Source organism: Pteropus medius, unplaced genomic scaffold (assembly GCF_902729225.1).
Source record: "Pteropus medius unplaced genomic scaffold, Ma_sr-lr_union100, whole genome shotgun sequence".
Taxonomy (NCBI): domain Eukaryota; kingdom Metazoa; phylum Chordata; class Mammalia; order Chiroptera; family Pteropodidae; genus Pteropus; species Pteropus medius.
In genome coordinates, this window is record NW_024349519.1 from 16,546,399 (window position 1) to 16,560,643 (window position 14,245).

The 14,245-nt window shown below is 35.0% G+C and overlaps 1 protein-coding gene across 1 annotated transcript in view; it reads left to right on the forward strand.

The window, feature by feature from the left end:
• Nucleotides 1–14,245, forward strand: part of ST8SIA1 (ST8 alpha-N-acetyl-neuraminide alpha-2,8-sialyltransferase 1) — a 110,259-nt gene that overhangs the window by 24,332 nt on the left and 71,682 nt on the right. The window contains exon 2 of the mRNA XM_039882518.1: nucleotides 8,241–8,385. Coding sequence (XP_039738452.1) covers nucleotides 8,241–8,385 — 145 coding nt within the window. The remainder of the gene's footprint in view (nucleotides 1–8,240; nucleotides 8,386–14,245) is intronic.

Genomic DNA, 14,245 nt, shown 5'->3' on the forward strand with positions numbered 1-14,245 from the left:
TCCCTGCTGGATCACACTCTGATGAGGCCCAGCAGTTGGTAAGCACTACCCAAGCATAAAGAGCTTTCATTAGTACCTCATTCTTAAATGTGAATGGACAGCTGTGGATCAGTAAACATTTCTAGAAAGCTTCTAAGATGAAAGATGGAGTCCAAAACAAACGAATAGAAAACACACACGTGAAACAAACAATGCAGGAAGCAGAGGAACACATAACAAATGATTCTCACAAAGAAAATACATTGCATTTACAAAGGTTAGGAAGCTATGAAAATAAAACTTTTTGAAGATAAGAAAGAACATTCTGATATTAAAAATGTGGTAGTAAAAATTAAAAGGTAGCTTGATGGATTTGTAAAATAATGTTTAAGAAATAATCCCTCAAAAAGTAGAAAAGAAAAATAAAGAGGTAAAAATGGAAAGAAGGTGAGAAGTTCAGTTAGTAGGAATTTTAGAAAGAGAAATATAAAAGAAGGGGAGGGTAGCAGTTTTTAAAGAAATAATAGAAGGCTATTTCTAGAACTAAAGGACTTGTTTCCTGGTTGTAAGGGGCCAAGTGTCCAGCACAATGAATGCAAAAAAGACTTGTCCAAGGTATATTGTTATGAAATTTCAGAACCCCCAATTTAAGATCTTAAAAACTTTCAAAGATGAAAACTAATTATAATCAAATAATTCACTGTAAGAATGATGTCAAATTTCTCAAAAGAAACTGGAAGTTAAAAATAATGGACAGTGCCTTCAAAATCTGATAAAAATTATTTCTAAACTGGAATTTTGTATCCAGTCAAACTAAGAAGTGTTTTCAACATTTAAAGACTCAAAAAAATATACTTTGATTGCACCCTTTCTCAGGAAGACAATGGAGTATATGCTACACCAGAATGAGGAAATATTAAGAAAGACAAAAAAATGGATAAAAGAAACAAATGCATACAATTCAGAAAAGAGGTGAAGGCAGTTTCCAAGATGACAGGTATTTATGGAGACTAGCAAGAAAGCAGCCCAAATTAGAGAAGGAGGACAGAAAGCTCTAGATGAGATGTCCCCAAGGAAAAAAATTGAACTGATTGATTTCTTGTCGTGTTTGACTAAATTGAGAAAAACTTACAGTTCTTTGAAGAATTAGAAAAGTACATGAAAAATGAAATGAAAAGTGTTATTAGTTAATAACTAACTCCAGGAAGATCACATTTAAAAAAGGCTACAAGAAAGAAATATAGTGATAGTACATTACATTGCTCAGCTATTAAATAACACTTAGAGACTTATAATACTATGAAAATAATTGCTTTAACTAAAAATTTTCCTGTAATTCTGTGGGGAATGTAGGGTGAAGAAAAATTGATTCATGTCTGTTTGGGGTAGGATTAGAAAATGATATCTTCACCTTTCATATTAATAAGTAGTAAGATAGTATAAAAATTTGGAAAATAAAAATAGCACTATATGAATTATAATCAGAAATATGAAAACCATTACCTTTTTGGTCTAGACATGGAGAGATGAATATGAAAGGAAACTCATGTTTTTATTGCCTTATAGTAGTTTAAACTCTGTACCTATTTTGCTAAAAATAAATTAAAAAAAAATCAAAGATGGTATAACATCTTTTTTTGAAGCAAGAAGAATCTCATTAGTATTTACTCGTTAATTCAGCAAATACTTCTAAATATTTATTCCAGAAAACAATCATAGATATGTTCACACATCTAAGTATAAGAATGTTTACCGCAGAATGCTTTGTAGCATCAGTAAATTGTAACCAGACTAAACTCCCATTTTAAGAGGGCAAGCACTGAGCCTATTTTGTTTACTGCTGTATCTTTTGTCTCTAGAATTATATTGGATACATACTAAGTACTCAATAAATATTTGTTGAATGACTAAAGGAATAATTGAATTTGCATAGGAAAAATGCGCACAAAACAATCTATTAATAGTTGCTCTGTGTAGAGGGATTATCGTGATACTTATTTTTGCCTATTTTTCTAATTTATATTTTTGAGAATTTCTAAAATTAATGTTTTAAAATTATAAATTTCTAAAATTTCAAAATATAGTTCATTACCGTTTAAAAAATAACCATTAATAAAGCGTAGAAGCAATATCAGTTCATGGAATTGAGGCTGAAATAGTCTTATATCTGTATTATATTTACTTCTGAACTTCCTGACCACTCACCAAAAAAATACTTAATGGGTCAAAATAATTTTCATTGTTTGATAAGTAGAAGCATACATTTTTATGTAATTACAAAAATGTTCTTGATACTGAATTCAAGGAAGGAGTTATCATGTAGGTAAATAGGACCATGGCTATGTTATAAACGCTATCTTCAACTTTATTTTTATAGAAAATTGAACGCTGTTCTTTATGTCGCTGTTTCTTACAGTGACCCTTAATAAAAGCATAACTCTGTAATATAACTTGGTGGAGGCATTTCTAAAACATGGTTAGTTAATTCAGAAACTTTTCAACTTTTACATAGCTTACAATTTCAAAAGTTGTTTTTAAGTCCAAAATAACCAAAAGAATTTTTAACCTCATGTTCCCCAATATATTTCTAGAGTGAATCTGTCCTTTGAAAGCATTGTTCTGCTGTTTTTAGGTTCATAACCAATTAGATACATTTTCCCCAAATGGTTAGGTTTTGTCTGCACTGAAGGATTTTGAGGCAGCTGAACTCTTTCCTTGATCTCCTCAGATGTTGTGAGGGATTCCTCACAATGGGTACTCCATAAACGCTTGCTACTACCCTCTCTACTGGGCAGATTCAGAATGACCTTAACATAAGGAAGCAGCCATGGCTTGCTACACATTTTCATCAGCAGTTCTTGCACCATTTAAATTTTTTCATAATGCTCTACCATTACCCTGAATTATCATTGGGTTAATAGGAATTTGAAAGCTATGCTTTTTTCTTTAAAAAAAGAAAAAAAGAAAGAAACCATTTTTGTGCTTCTCCCAGTTGTGTGTAGTCTCATTAATCTCTGAGCACTGAATACCTTTAGTTTTCAGCCTTATTCTTTATTGAGAAACTAAAAAATTGCCAATTTCATTTATCATTTTCCTTCTCTTTTGCTAATTGTTGTTTCTTTGTTCACTTTGTCAAATGACTCATTCCATCTATACTTGTAATATCCTTATTTTCTCAATGCTTTCAGTTTTGAAAAATCATCTCTACTTTTGTTTCTATTTCCAAGGCTACATCTCTCTTTAACTGTTGTTGTCAACTCTCTCAATACCTCTGCACTTTTCTATCACTGTGGGGATCAGTGATATTCAGAAACCAATTCAAGATTAAGTACAAATGTAGCGAACATAGCAATAAGGTGAGAGATGATGAGTGGATGAGATGAAATGTCTACCTGATTGTTTTCACGATATGTTGGTGGTAAACTGTGTTGGCACGTTTGACCCAAAAAACAGCTCTATTCACATCTATAAAAGTTTAAAAGAGGATGTTTAAAAAGAATTACTTTATTTAATGCAAATAGCTGACTTGCTCATGATTCGACTTGATAAGAGAAAGAATATAAAGACTCCGAGGAGAAAAATCATCTACCATATCCCTTTGCCTCTCTCAAACATCTATTCCTTTAATCACACATTTAATGGGAACTAGATTACAGTCAATTAAAGGTTGTTGACAATCTGAAATGCTGATATTCTGTGCTGAGTAAAGAGCACCCCATATGTTTTAGACAAGCAGGTGGCACAGTAAATATTCTGTTAAGAAAACTGAGAATCCCTGGCTTGTGTTATTGCACAGAGTTCCATCTTGTGGAAATGGGTCATAACAGAAAGCCAGAATTTTTCTCAGAAAATAATTTTTGAATCTGTTTAAATACTGGAACAGTTATAGAAATACTAAAGGTGTGTGCCATAAATCATGGAAGAGACAATTATAGTCTGGAAAAATTTTAGAACAAATGCTCCAGTCCTGCATCTATCTGGTAGGCAGTGGAGCTGAGGTGAATCTGAGGAGCTTAACTCCTAGACTTCACTTTCTAAAATTTACCACTCCACTGCTCATCTTAAAACAATGTTTGTTGGTTTAGTTCCCTAGTTTAGAAAAATCTGTATAATTTGAAAATCTCATAATGCAGTTTCTACAATTTTTGTCTCCTTTTCATTTGCTTTCCTTCCATTAAATTCTGCTCATCTTTCACAGAATAATCTCAGATCTAGATGTCATTAGATCAAGAAAAGAAAAGATGTTTCTGAATAGAGTTCTTAGATTTAATACATAATATCCGGCCTCCTAGTGCTATTCAGGAGCACCGCTGCTCATAACGTAAAAAAAAATCCCGCTGTATTCCTCTCTGCTGTGTAAATTTATGCATTGGAGAAACAGCTCACTTTTACATCAATGTAATTTATAATTTGGAGTATTTGCCATTTGGGCACAAGTTCAAAATTCAGTGGAGTATGGAGGTTTATGTGTGGACTGGTGCTTCTGGTCCAGACCTCATTTCAGAACCTCATGGTCCCACAGATGGCTACCCAACTATTTCTTTGAGTGGATGCACCTGCCCCCTCCCTGTGCTCCTACCCAAGGCTCCAAAAGTGAATTAGTTGCATTCTTCCAAACCTGTGTTTTAGTTTCAGACCACTGAAAATATCCTATACAAATTTGGTATATATCTATTTAGCTCTTTTATTGTGATCCTGTGAATAGACCAAGAGAGAAGTAATTTTATTCATAATGATTAAACATATATAACTGGAAGTTTTTCTTTGTCTTTCAAATCCCTCCATTCTCCAAAAGAGGGAAAAATCCAAAAATAGTTTGTATAATGGTTTTTCTCATGCTTAAGCATAATTTTAAGTGATTATTAGGGGAGTAAAAAATAGAGAACCTTATAGAGTAAAATTGCTCTGATAAGTGAGCAACGTGATGGAGAGAGGGCAAGCTTGCAGGTGGTTAGAAGAGATGACAGAACTGTGTCCAGGGGAGAGACAGATATCCATTGAGAGATTTTATGACATTTCTGCCGTGTGGTGACCTCCATTACAACTTCTTTAAAATGTCTTCATATGATTCTGGAGTTGGATTTATTCCCTGTGAGTGACTGGGCTCCTTTGGATAGCACTCATTTGATTTGCTCAAGAAATATTTATTGAGCACATTCTATGTGCCCAGCACACTAGTGACGGGGGGTGGGAAAGCAAATACCTTGCCCTTTTAAATTCTAATGGAGAAGCAGGACAAATAAGATAAGCAAAGTATGTGGGTAAGGAGGAGGTACGTTTTTCAATAGGGAGCTAAGAATGCATTGGATAAGTGACATTTGAGGAAAGACCAGAAGGAGGTGAGGAAACAAGTCGCAAGGATATCTGGGAGAAGAGCATTCAGGTAGAGCAAACAGGTGCAAATGCCTGAAAAGTCATGGAGAAAACCAGTAAAGCTGGAGTAAAGAGAGCATGTGCGAATGTGTGTGTGTGTGTGTGTGTGTGTGTGTGTGTGTGTGTGTATTGTGTGTGTATGGGAGGATCATGTAGGGCTGTGTACATGTGGCTTTTACTTACGGTGAAAGAAATATAATCTACCTTCACCACCAACCTTCTTTGGCAGCATCCACAGACCCTCCAAAATCCAACTCCAAAATCATACAAATCCAATTCCACCATGTGGCCTTGTCTAATTTACTTAAGTAAAGTTTTATGATGGAGACAAGGGGCTATGATAGAGGGGTCTGGATTTCAGGGTCCACAGTGGTCAGGAGACCCAAAGAATGTTTCATTCCCCAGTTTTATTGAGAAATTATATATATATATATATATATATATATATATATATATCACTGTATAAGCTGAAGGTATACAGCATGATGGTTTGATTTACATATATTATGAAATGATTACCATGATAGGGTCAACTAACATCCATCTTCTCCTGTAGATACACTAAAAATAAAAGGAAAAGGAAAAATATTTTGCCATATGATGAGAACTCATAGGATTTACTCTCTTAAATTTCCTATATATCATACAGCAGTATTAGCTATAGTCATCAGGTTGTACTTTACATCCTTGGTATTTATTTATCTTACAACTGGAAGTGTGTACTTTTCACTACCTTCCTCCTATTCCCTCTCCTCCCTCTTCCCACCTCTGGTAACCACAAGTTTGATCTCTTTCTATGAGTTTTTTTTTTTTTAATTTCACTATAAGTGAGATAATACAGTATTTTTTTCTCTGTCTGACTTATTTCACTTAACATAATGCCTTCAAAGTCCATCCATGTGTCACAAATGGTAGGATATCCTTGTTTTTGTTTTTTTTTATGGCTGATTAATGTTCTATTGTGTGTGTGTGTCTATCTGTATCTATATATCTCTCTCTATATCTATCTACGTGTGTGTGTGATCTATCTATCTATCTATCTATCTATCTATCTATCTATCTATCTATCTATCTATCAATCACAATTTTATTCATCCATTCATGGACACAGGTTTTTTCCATGTATTGGCTATTATAAATAATGCTTCTGTGAACATAGTGGTATAAATATCTTTCCAAGTTAGTGTTTTCATTTCCTTTTGACTATATTCCCAGGAGTGAGATTGCTGAGTATAAAGGTAGTTCTACTTTTATTTTTTGAGAAAACTCCATACTGTGTTTTCTAGTGGCTATACCAAGTTACAATACCACTAACAGTGCACAAGGCTTCCCTTTTCTCCACATCCACTCCAGCATTTGTTATCTGTCTTTTTGTTGACGGCCATTCTGATAGGTGTGAGGTGGTAGCTCATTGTGGTTTTAATTTGCATTTCCCTAATGACTAGTGAATTCAGCATCTTTTCATGTATCTGTTGGCCTTTTGTATATCTTCTTTGGAGAACTTGAAATGTCTATTCAAGTTCATTGCTCATTTTTTAAAATTGGGTTATTCGTTTGTTTGTTTGTTTGCTATTGAGTTGTATGAGTTCTTTATATAATTTGGATATTAGCCCTTTATCAGATATATGACTTGCAAATATTTTCCCCCCATTCTGTAGATTGTCTTTCTCTTTGTTGATTGTTTCTTTGCTGTGTAGAAGCTTTTAGTTTGATGTAATCCCACCTGTTTATTTTTGGTTTTGTTTCTTGTACTTTAGGTGTCATATCCAAAAAATCATTACCAAGACCCATGTAAAGGAGCTTTATTCTTGTTTTCTTCTAGGAGTTTTATGGTTTCAGGTCTTACATTTAAATCTTTAATCTATTTTGAGTTAATTTTTGTGAGTGGGGTAAGATATGGATCCAGTTTAATTCTTTTACATGTGAGTATTTAGTTATCTCAACACCATCAGACTATCTTTTCTCTATTGAGGTTTGGCTCCCTTGTTGTTAAATATTAGTTGACTGTGTGTACTTGGATTTATTTCTGGTCTCTCAATTCTGTTCCACTCGGTTCCTGACAGGCTTTTAGTTAGAGGAGAATATAAAAATGGCCTGTAGAATGGTAGCAGGGCTTCCATTTGAGGGACAAGTAGAGAAGCAGCCGGCCTAGAAGAGTAAGATGATTCAGCAAACCCTGGTTTTCCAGAAACTAAGGGAGCGAGGAGAGTTTTGCAAAGGTCGTGGTATTCAACTGTGTCAAATGCTACTGAGAGTTCAATTAAAATAAGAACGTAAAAGACCTATGAGATTTACCAGTTAGAAGGCAGGTTGCTTACCAGTGTCTGAAATGACATAACTCATCTCATTTTATTTCTATTCAAAAGGGTTTCTTAGGGGTTGTTCTTTAATCTTGTCCCCAATTTTGGGAGTGCACTGTCTTTGAGTGCACTGGGTTCATTCTCTATTTCATACAGCTCATGTAAAGTCCTTTGTCACTGAACTTAACTACCTGATTGTTAAATCACTGTAAAGATACATTTCTGTTATAGCTGAATAGCTCAACAGTCTCCAAAGTAAGCCACCCCAGTCTTTTTTGGACCTGGATGTTTAAATCAACCAATAATTCTGCAATTATAATAATTATTTTTACCTTTGGACATATTTCAGCTGCAACTGAGAGCTGATGTATTTTTCTTAAACTTTTTTTTTTTAATTATGAAAAATTCCAGTCATGCATCTTGATAGCTGGAAGAGTGAATTAATAGTAGTCTAATCACCCTGGAGACACAGATGCTTTTGTGAGCTGGCTCTGAGGTAAGGCTGCACATCTCTGTGGGAATGACAAGTGAATGAGTCTACTGCTCACTTAACCTGCTGTTCTTTTCTCTCTCTATTTTCTCTCCTAGGAAACAGATGGAAGACTGCTGTGACCCCGCCCATCTCTTTGCTATGACTAAAATGAATTCCCCCATGGGGAAGAGCATGTGGTATGATGGAGAGTTTTTATACTCATTCACCATTGACAATTCAACCTATTCCCTCTTCCCCCAGGTTAGTATAGAGTTTATTGCCTTTTAATATTCTTACATGTCTTGATTTTATAGTTTTATAGGAAAAGTGTAATTGAGTTTGCCTAACTAATTGGATCTACTTCTTTTCACCTTCTTCCTTCTCTTCTTAATTTTAAATGTTTTTCTTTATAGTTGTCATTTTTTTGGTGAAGGAATCACATACTATTTTGATGCAAGGGCCGAAGTAGGATGCTATAGAGTTACAGTTTTCTTAGCCCTGATTTGAGTCATATGAGACTGAAGGAAGCAAGCAGAGAAGGAAGTAAGGACAGGGGATTGTGGAATTCTAGTGTTTTGAGGTTGGCTGTGAAATGATCTTGAAGATTTGCAATACTGGAATGTTGTCTTTGGGCTATTGTTACTCTCAGGGAGTGGGCACCGTATGGTCAGAAGTTTGCCTCTTAGAGCTCTCGAACCTTCTTCACCCTGCGGTTAGATTACTGCTATGGTACATATGGAGAGAAAGAATTTGACTATTTTCAAAGTGGTCTAAAACAAACTTTGCCTATTTAATGTTTTTCTTGGTTTCTTGAGCATTGAAATCAAATATTCTACTAAATTATATCTATGCAGCAAGTTAGGAAAAAAGAAAAAACATTTCATTCTAGGGAGCCCTAGTTGGGGAGGGGAGTTGTTCTTAGGTGAAATTACTATTAGAGAGAAATCAAGAAATGAATCTTGGCCTCCCCAAGTCTTCTAGCCACTCTTGGTTTGGCCAGATGGTTGTGCAGAAAGAGAATTCATGGTCAGAGCTAGAAAACAGGACTGAACCTTTCATGTATTTGTATTAATTGCAAAGAGTCTTCAAAGGAAAGATCCTGTAAAGTTGAGGCACAGGCTCTCCCAGATCCAAGGTCACACTTTCTATGAAATAGCCCATATTTACTAGCTGTCCTTAGGTGTTTTAATCTAATTTATTGTTTTTAGAATATAATGATAAATTACTTTTATTTTTTAATAAGAAATAGAAGATTTGGTCATTGTCAAGATTCTTGTGCTTTCCCTCTCTTCTTTGTTTGCCCTTGGGAGACTTTCTAGCATCAAAGGAAATGATTAAGAGTCATAAAATGTGGAATTGAATTTTATCTACATCTCTTACCTAGTAAATGCCTTGCTAAGTCACCTAACTCTTCTGAGACTCAGCTTTCTCATCTGTGCAATGGGGAGAGCAGCATCTGTCCTGCCACCTCTCAGAGTTATGGTCTGGATTAATGTAGATAATGCATGTCCAGGTACTTTATAAACTACAAAGCACTATGTATATATTAGGTATTAATATTGTTCTGGTTCATATATTGACTCTTCAGATGGAGGAATAAAAAATATATTAGTCAGGGTTCCAGCAGAAAGATATTTCATATCAGGAATTAGGCACTTAAAAAAATCATTAGGAGAAAGGAGAAGTGGGAGTCAAGAGGTGGCTCCTGGAATTACTTAGTTCAAGAACCGACTGCCATAATTGTGGTTTAGGGATTAGAAAGCCCCAGCTGCCATTGCCATTAGCATGACCACAACTACCTCCAGTAGAAACAGGGCCAGGGAGATGGGTTCCAACTCACTTCCTCCTTTCAAATCTCTCTCGAGTGAATCTAGTGGGTAAGATTAATTTGCATCTGGAACAATAGTTGCTAAGAAGTCCAGGAGAGGAAGTTTTTTAAGCAAGCTTCAGCAGGGAGCTAGAAAAAATGTAGACTAGAAGGTGAACGGCCAATCTACAGTATCCTTTTTGCACAAAGCCTGATATCAACTCGCTATGAAATGAAGAGATAAGTAAGCAACTGCCTTTAACAGCTCATCAAATAGAAACATTTAAAAAGAAATCCAAAATAGGCTTTTTATACATGAGGGCTTTTAGTCATACCAACTGACTTCAAACTTTGTGCTAGAAAACAGATTTGAAGAAAAGAGATGATTAAAGAAATACAAACTAGCTTCCCATCTTATCTGTCAGTTGCAGAAGGAGGAGAGCAGGAAACATTTCCTTTTTAAAGGGCAAGCACAGAATTCTGTGCCTCTTTGTGCTAGTTCCAAGACCAAGACCAATAATAAAGGAAAAAAATGCCTTTTTCTTAGGAAGCAGAAGTCATTACATCATTGTGTGTGTGCACAGTCATTACAAATGGTTGAACCAATTTGAATAGATTTTTTTAAAAAGTTATGTGTTATTTTTCTGTTGAGATTATGAAATGACTCTTAATTTATCAAAATCCTGGAAAATCAGTTTGCATCAACATTATTATTTCTTAGTGAACTATTTCGAGTTCGTTATCAGGAAGCTAAATTGCTAGTAATTGATGTGCTTCATTCGTGTTCCCTGTGGGATGAAAGTCATGTGTGCTGATTAGGCAGAAATGCAGATGAGCGAGCTAGGCTCAGTGTTGTCAGTTGAACAAAGCATCCCTCCTTTTCCTGAGTTTCAGCAAAAATAATGCCAAATCACTCATTCTCTAACTCAAATGTATAATTTTATTTTAATTATATGTTACACTTTTCTCTTAAATTCTCAATATATGTTAGCCATCATTATTGTTTTTATTCCTTTGCTGACTTTTATCCACTGTTTTTGTTATTGTTGTTGTTGCCAAGATGCAATACAAGATGCTCTGTGTGTTGTGGAAAATTAGCAAGTTCTGAGTCAGGGCTGAAGGGTCCAGGAGGGTCCTATTGAAATGCTGAGCACTTTGAGATGCCATATTGAATCTCCTTAATTACAATATTTCTTATTTAGATCTCTCATGACTTCTCATAGCATTATTAGCAAATTTACTCAACTCCGCCTCATATGCAGTTATCTATGTAACTATATATCTACATATTATAGTTTTCTTAAAGTCTATATATCTATATGTAACTATATATCTACATATTATAGTTTTCTTAAAGGAAAAAGAACAGTTTTTTTATTTTTGTGCCTAGTACAGCACTTCCCACTGAATTTCCAGCTGCTCATGTTTGCCAAGGGAACTCTGTCTATGACCTACCTGGGCTGGATCACTGCAGTGCCCTTGCCTGAGCTATATGAGACCAAATAGGACATTTTGATGCAGCTGTTCCCTGTGTCTCTATAAATGTATTTTGGTAAAATATTGGTTAAATATTATTAGTCACGAAGAGCCAAATTTTGACCCTCACATAGGTTTTCTATAATATTCAGTGTGTGTGTGTGTGTGTGTGTGTATGTGTGTGCGCGCGCGCATGTGTGTTAGGAGGGGACAGTAGGATGGTCAGTATTTCCACTTTGAGAATCCTCCCATCCCCTGTGTTGGGATGTACTCCTTTCTGATTTACCAAGAACTGTCCCTTTTAAGCCTGCCTGGTCCCATGTTTATAGATATTACCAAATAAATGCTATTTGGGCCTAAAACACATTTATGTTCAGAAAGAGCATAAATTTCCTTGGAAATAAGTGACAAAGTAGTAGGAATGTTAGTAGCAGCACATAACTGTGCTGATGTAATCTGAAAAATATTTCCTTTTGGTGTAATAAAAACACATTGGCTCATCATTCTATTACATTGCTCTGAATAGTCATGTGATGAAAATGATAAACTAGATTAGTCACTTTTCCTCAGACTAGCCACCCAAGGTCATATGTAAGAAATCACAAAACGTCACTAATGTACCCCAAATGGACACTCATTTCTAGCTCCTCTTGTTGCCCTAAGCTCTTTGACATGTTCCACTTGGCCTGGACCCACAGTCTTCTCGGCCCATGAAAAACCTAGAAGGGCATTTTCAAATAATTTTGTCAAAATGGCTTTGTTATAATGAAAATACATGTTTTTTTTTCCCTTCACAATAATGTGCTTAATAGAATCCTCTCAGTTCCTGGATATCTCTGGATATCAATTATTCTTTTTCCTAACAAAATTTGGATCATACTGTATAATCTACAGCATTTGGTAGCTTTTTACTTATCAATATTATTGTAATCGTTTTCCAAAACACATACCTTTTCGACTACAAGGAAACTAAAAGGACTAATGGTTGGTAGGCATAGATTTTTGCTAATCATTTGCTAGTTAGGATTGTGTTGACAGGCTGGCATTTAGTTGCTTTATAACAGAAACCTGATGCAAGTGGTTAACCAAATACATGCTTATGTATCTCAAGCAATAATGAATTAGGAGGTGGGTAGTTCAGGGTTGGATGATGCTACACAGTGCCATCAAGCTCCTAGGATATTGCCTTTCTACTCAAACATCCTTAGCCGATGGCCAAGGAACCTTCCAGTTTGGGTTCAGGATCCTGCTGATATGTCATTAGTTAGGACCGAGTCACATAGGCATGTCTAGCTGCAACAAAGGCTTGAACTTTCAGTATTTCAGTTCTAGGCAAATGAGCTTCATGGCCAGTCCGTACTATCTGCCTCAGTTTCTTCACATGTTATCTCTGTCCATACAACAACTCTGTGTGATTATCATTATTGTCTTCATGGGTGAAACTGAGACTGAGAAGGGTTAAATAACTTATTCGAGGGTTTAGAGCTGGCAGATAGAAAGGCAAGGAAATGAAACCTGGCCTGATATCAGCAGTTTTATTCTTTATTATTATTTTTTTAAAGACATGGGTTTTAGTAGATCAGTTGTTTAGTTTTATCACTCAGCCATCTTGAAACCATTTTAAGGTGTTTTACCTCTGTTATATGAATATCCTTAGAATAAATGGAGAAGTGTCTTTCATAGCTATTTGAGAGAAAAAAATGGATATAGATATGCAGGCTATAGGAAATGTTTGAATTTCCCTTGACTTTGAGCTCCCTAGCGGCCCACACCTAAAGGAGAAATAAGACCAATTACATTATTTTGGTTTCTATAATAGAGAAATCTAGGTTTTCAAAAGGAAGTAAAATTATTCTTTGCACATTGCTTCTTTATTATAGGAATCTGGAACATAGTTCCACTACCATTAAATAATTTAGGCCATTTACTCTATCATTCTTGGCAAATGCAGGCATTAGAGAAATAGTGAAAGGAGTCTAAAATCTAGGTTTTAAACCTGGCCTTTCTATGATGACATGTATGATCCCAGACAAGTCATGTAACTGTTTTCGGCCTGAATTTTATAATTTTCAATTCAAGACTAATAATACCTGATCTTCAGATTTCAATGTTATTAAGAAAAAGTTAAAATGAGATTATAGATGTAAATGTAATGAATGTCCTATACAAACATATCATAATGTTACTGGTATTATCTACTTGAGCATTTATGACACATAAGTAATCTCTAGGCATTTCAGTAACAACAAGAACTGATGGAGAAAAAATAAAAAACACCACTAGAAAAGGGTGAGATCAAGTTTCCAGGCCAGTTAATGGTGAGAAGAGATAATTCTCTTGAATCTGAGTATTTAGTGAAATATAAGGTCATAATGGATACAGACTGCCAATTGTACAATTGTATCACTATAGTTAGAAAATAATTTTGATAAACTCAAAGTGCAATGTGAATTATTAATTTTCATTGAATTAAGATTGTGTATCTGAATAGTAGATAAACATCCACTATTCTTCAAATTGCTTTGTAACAGAGAAGATGAAAAGAGTGGATCATCATGGGGTTTCCAAGTACCTGTTATCTCCATAGGAAAGGAAAGCAAATGATTAGAAGTGAGATAGCACAACGGAGTTGCCCCACAGAGTAGCTGAAGAGTAAGGTGCCTTGTTTTTCAAAGAAAAACAAGAAATAATAATACCGTAATAGAAACAGAAGTGCTTAGAAAATAATTACAAATCAAGACCTTTCTCTAATGAAAATTCACAGGTTATCTATGGTTGAGAACAAAATGAAAATTAAATGTAAAGAATGGTTTCTTGTGCCATGGTGTAGCAGTAACC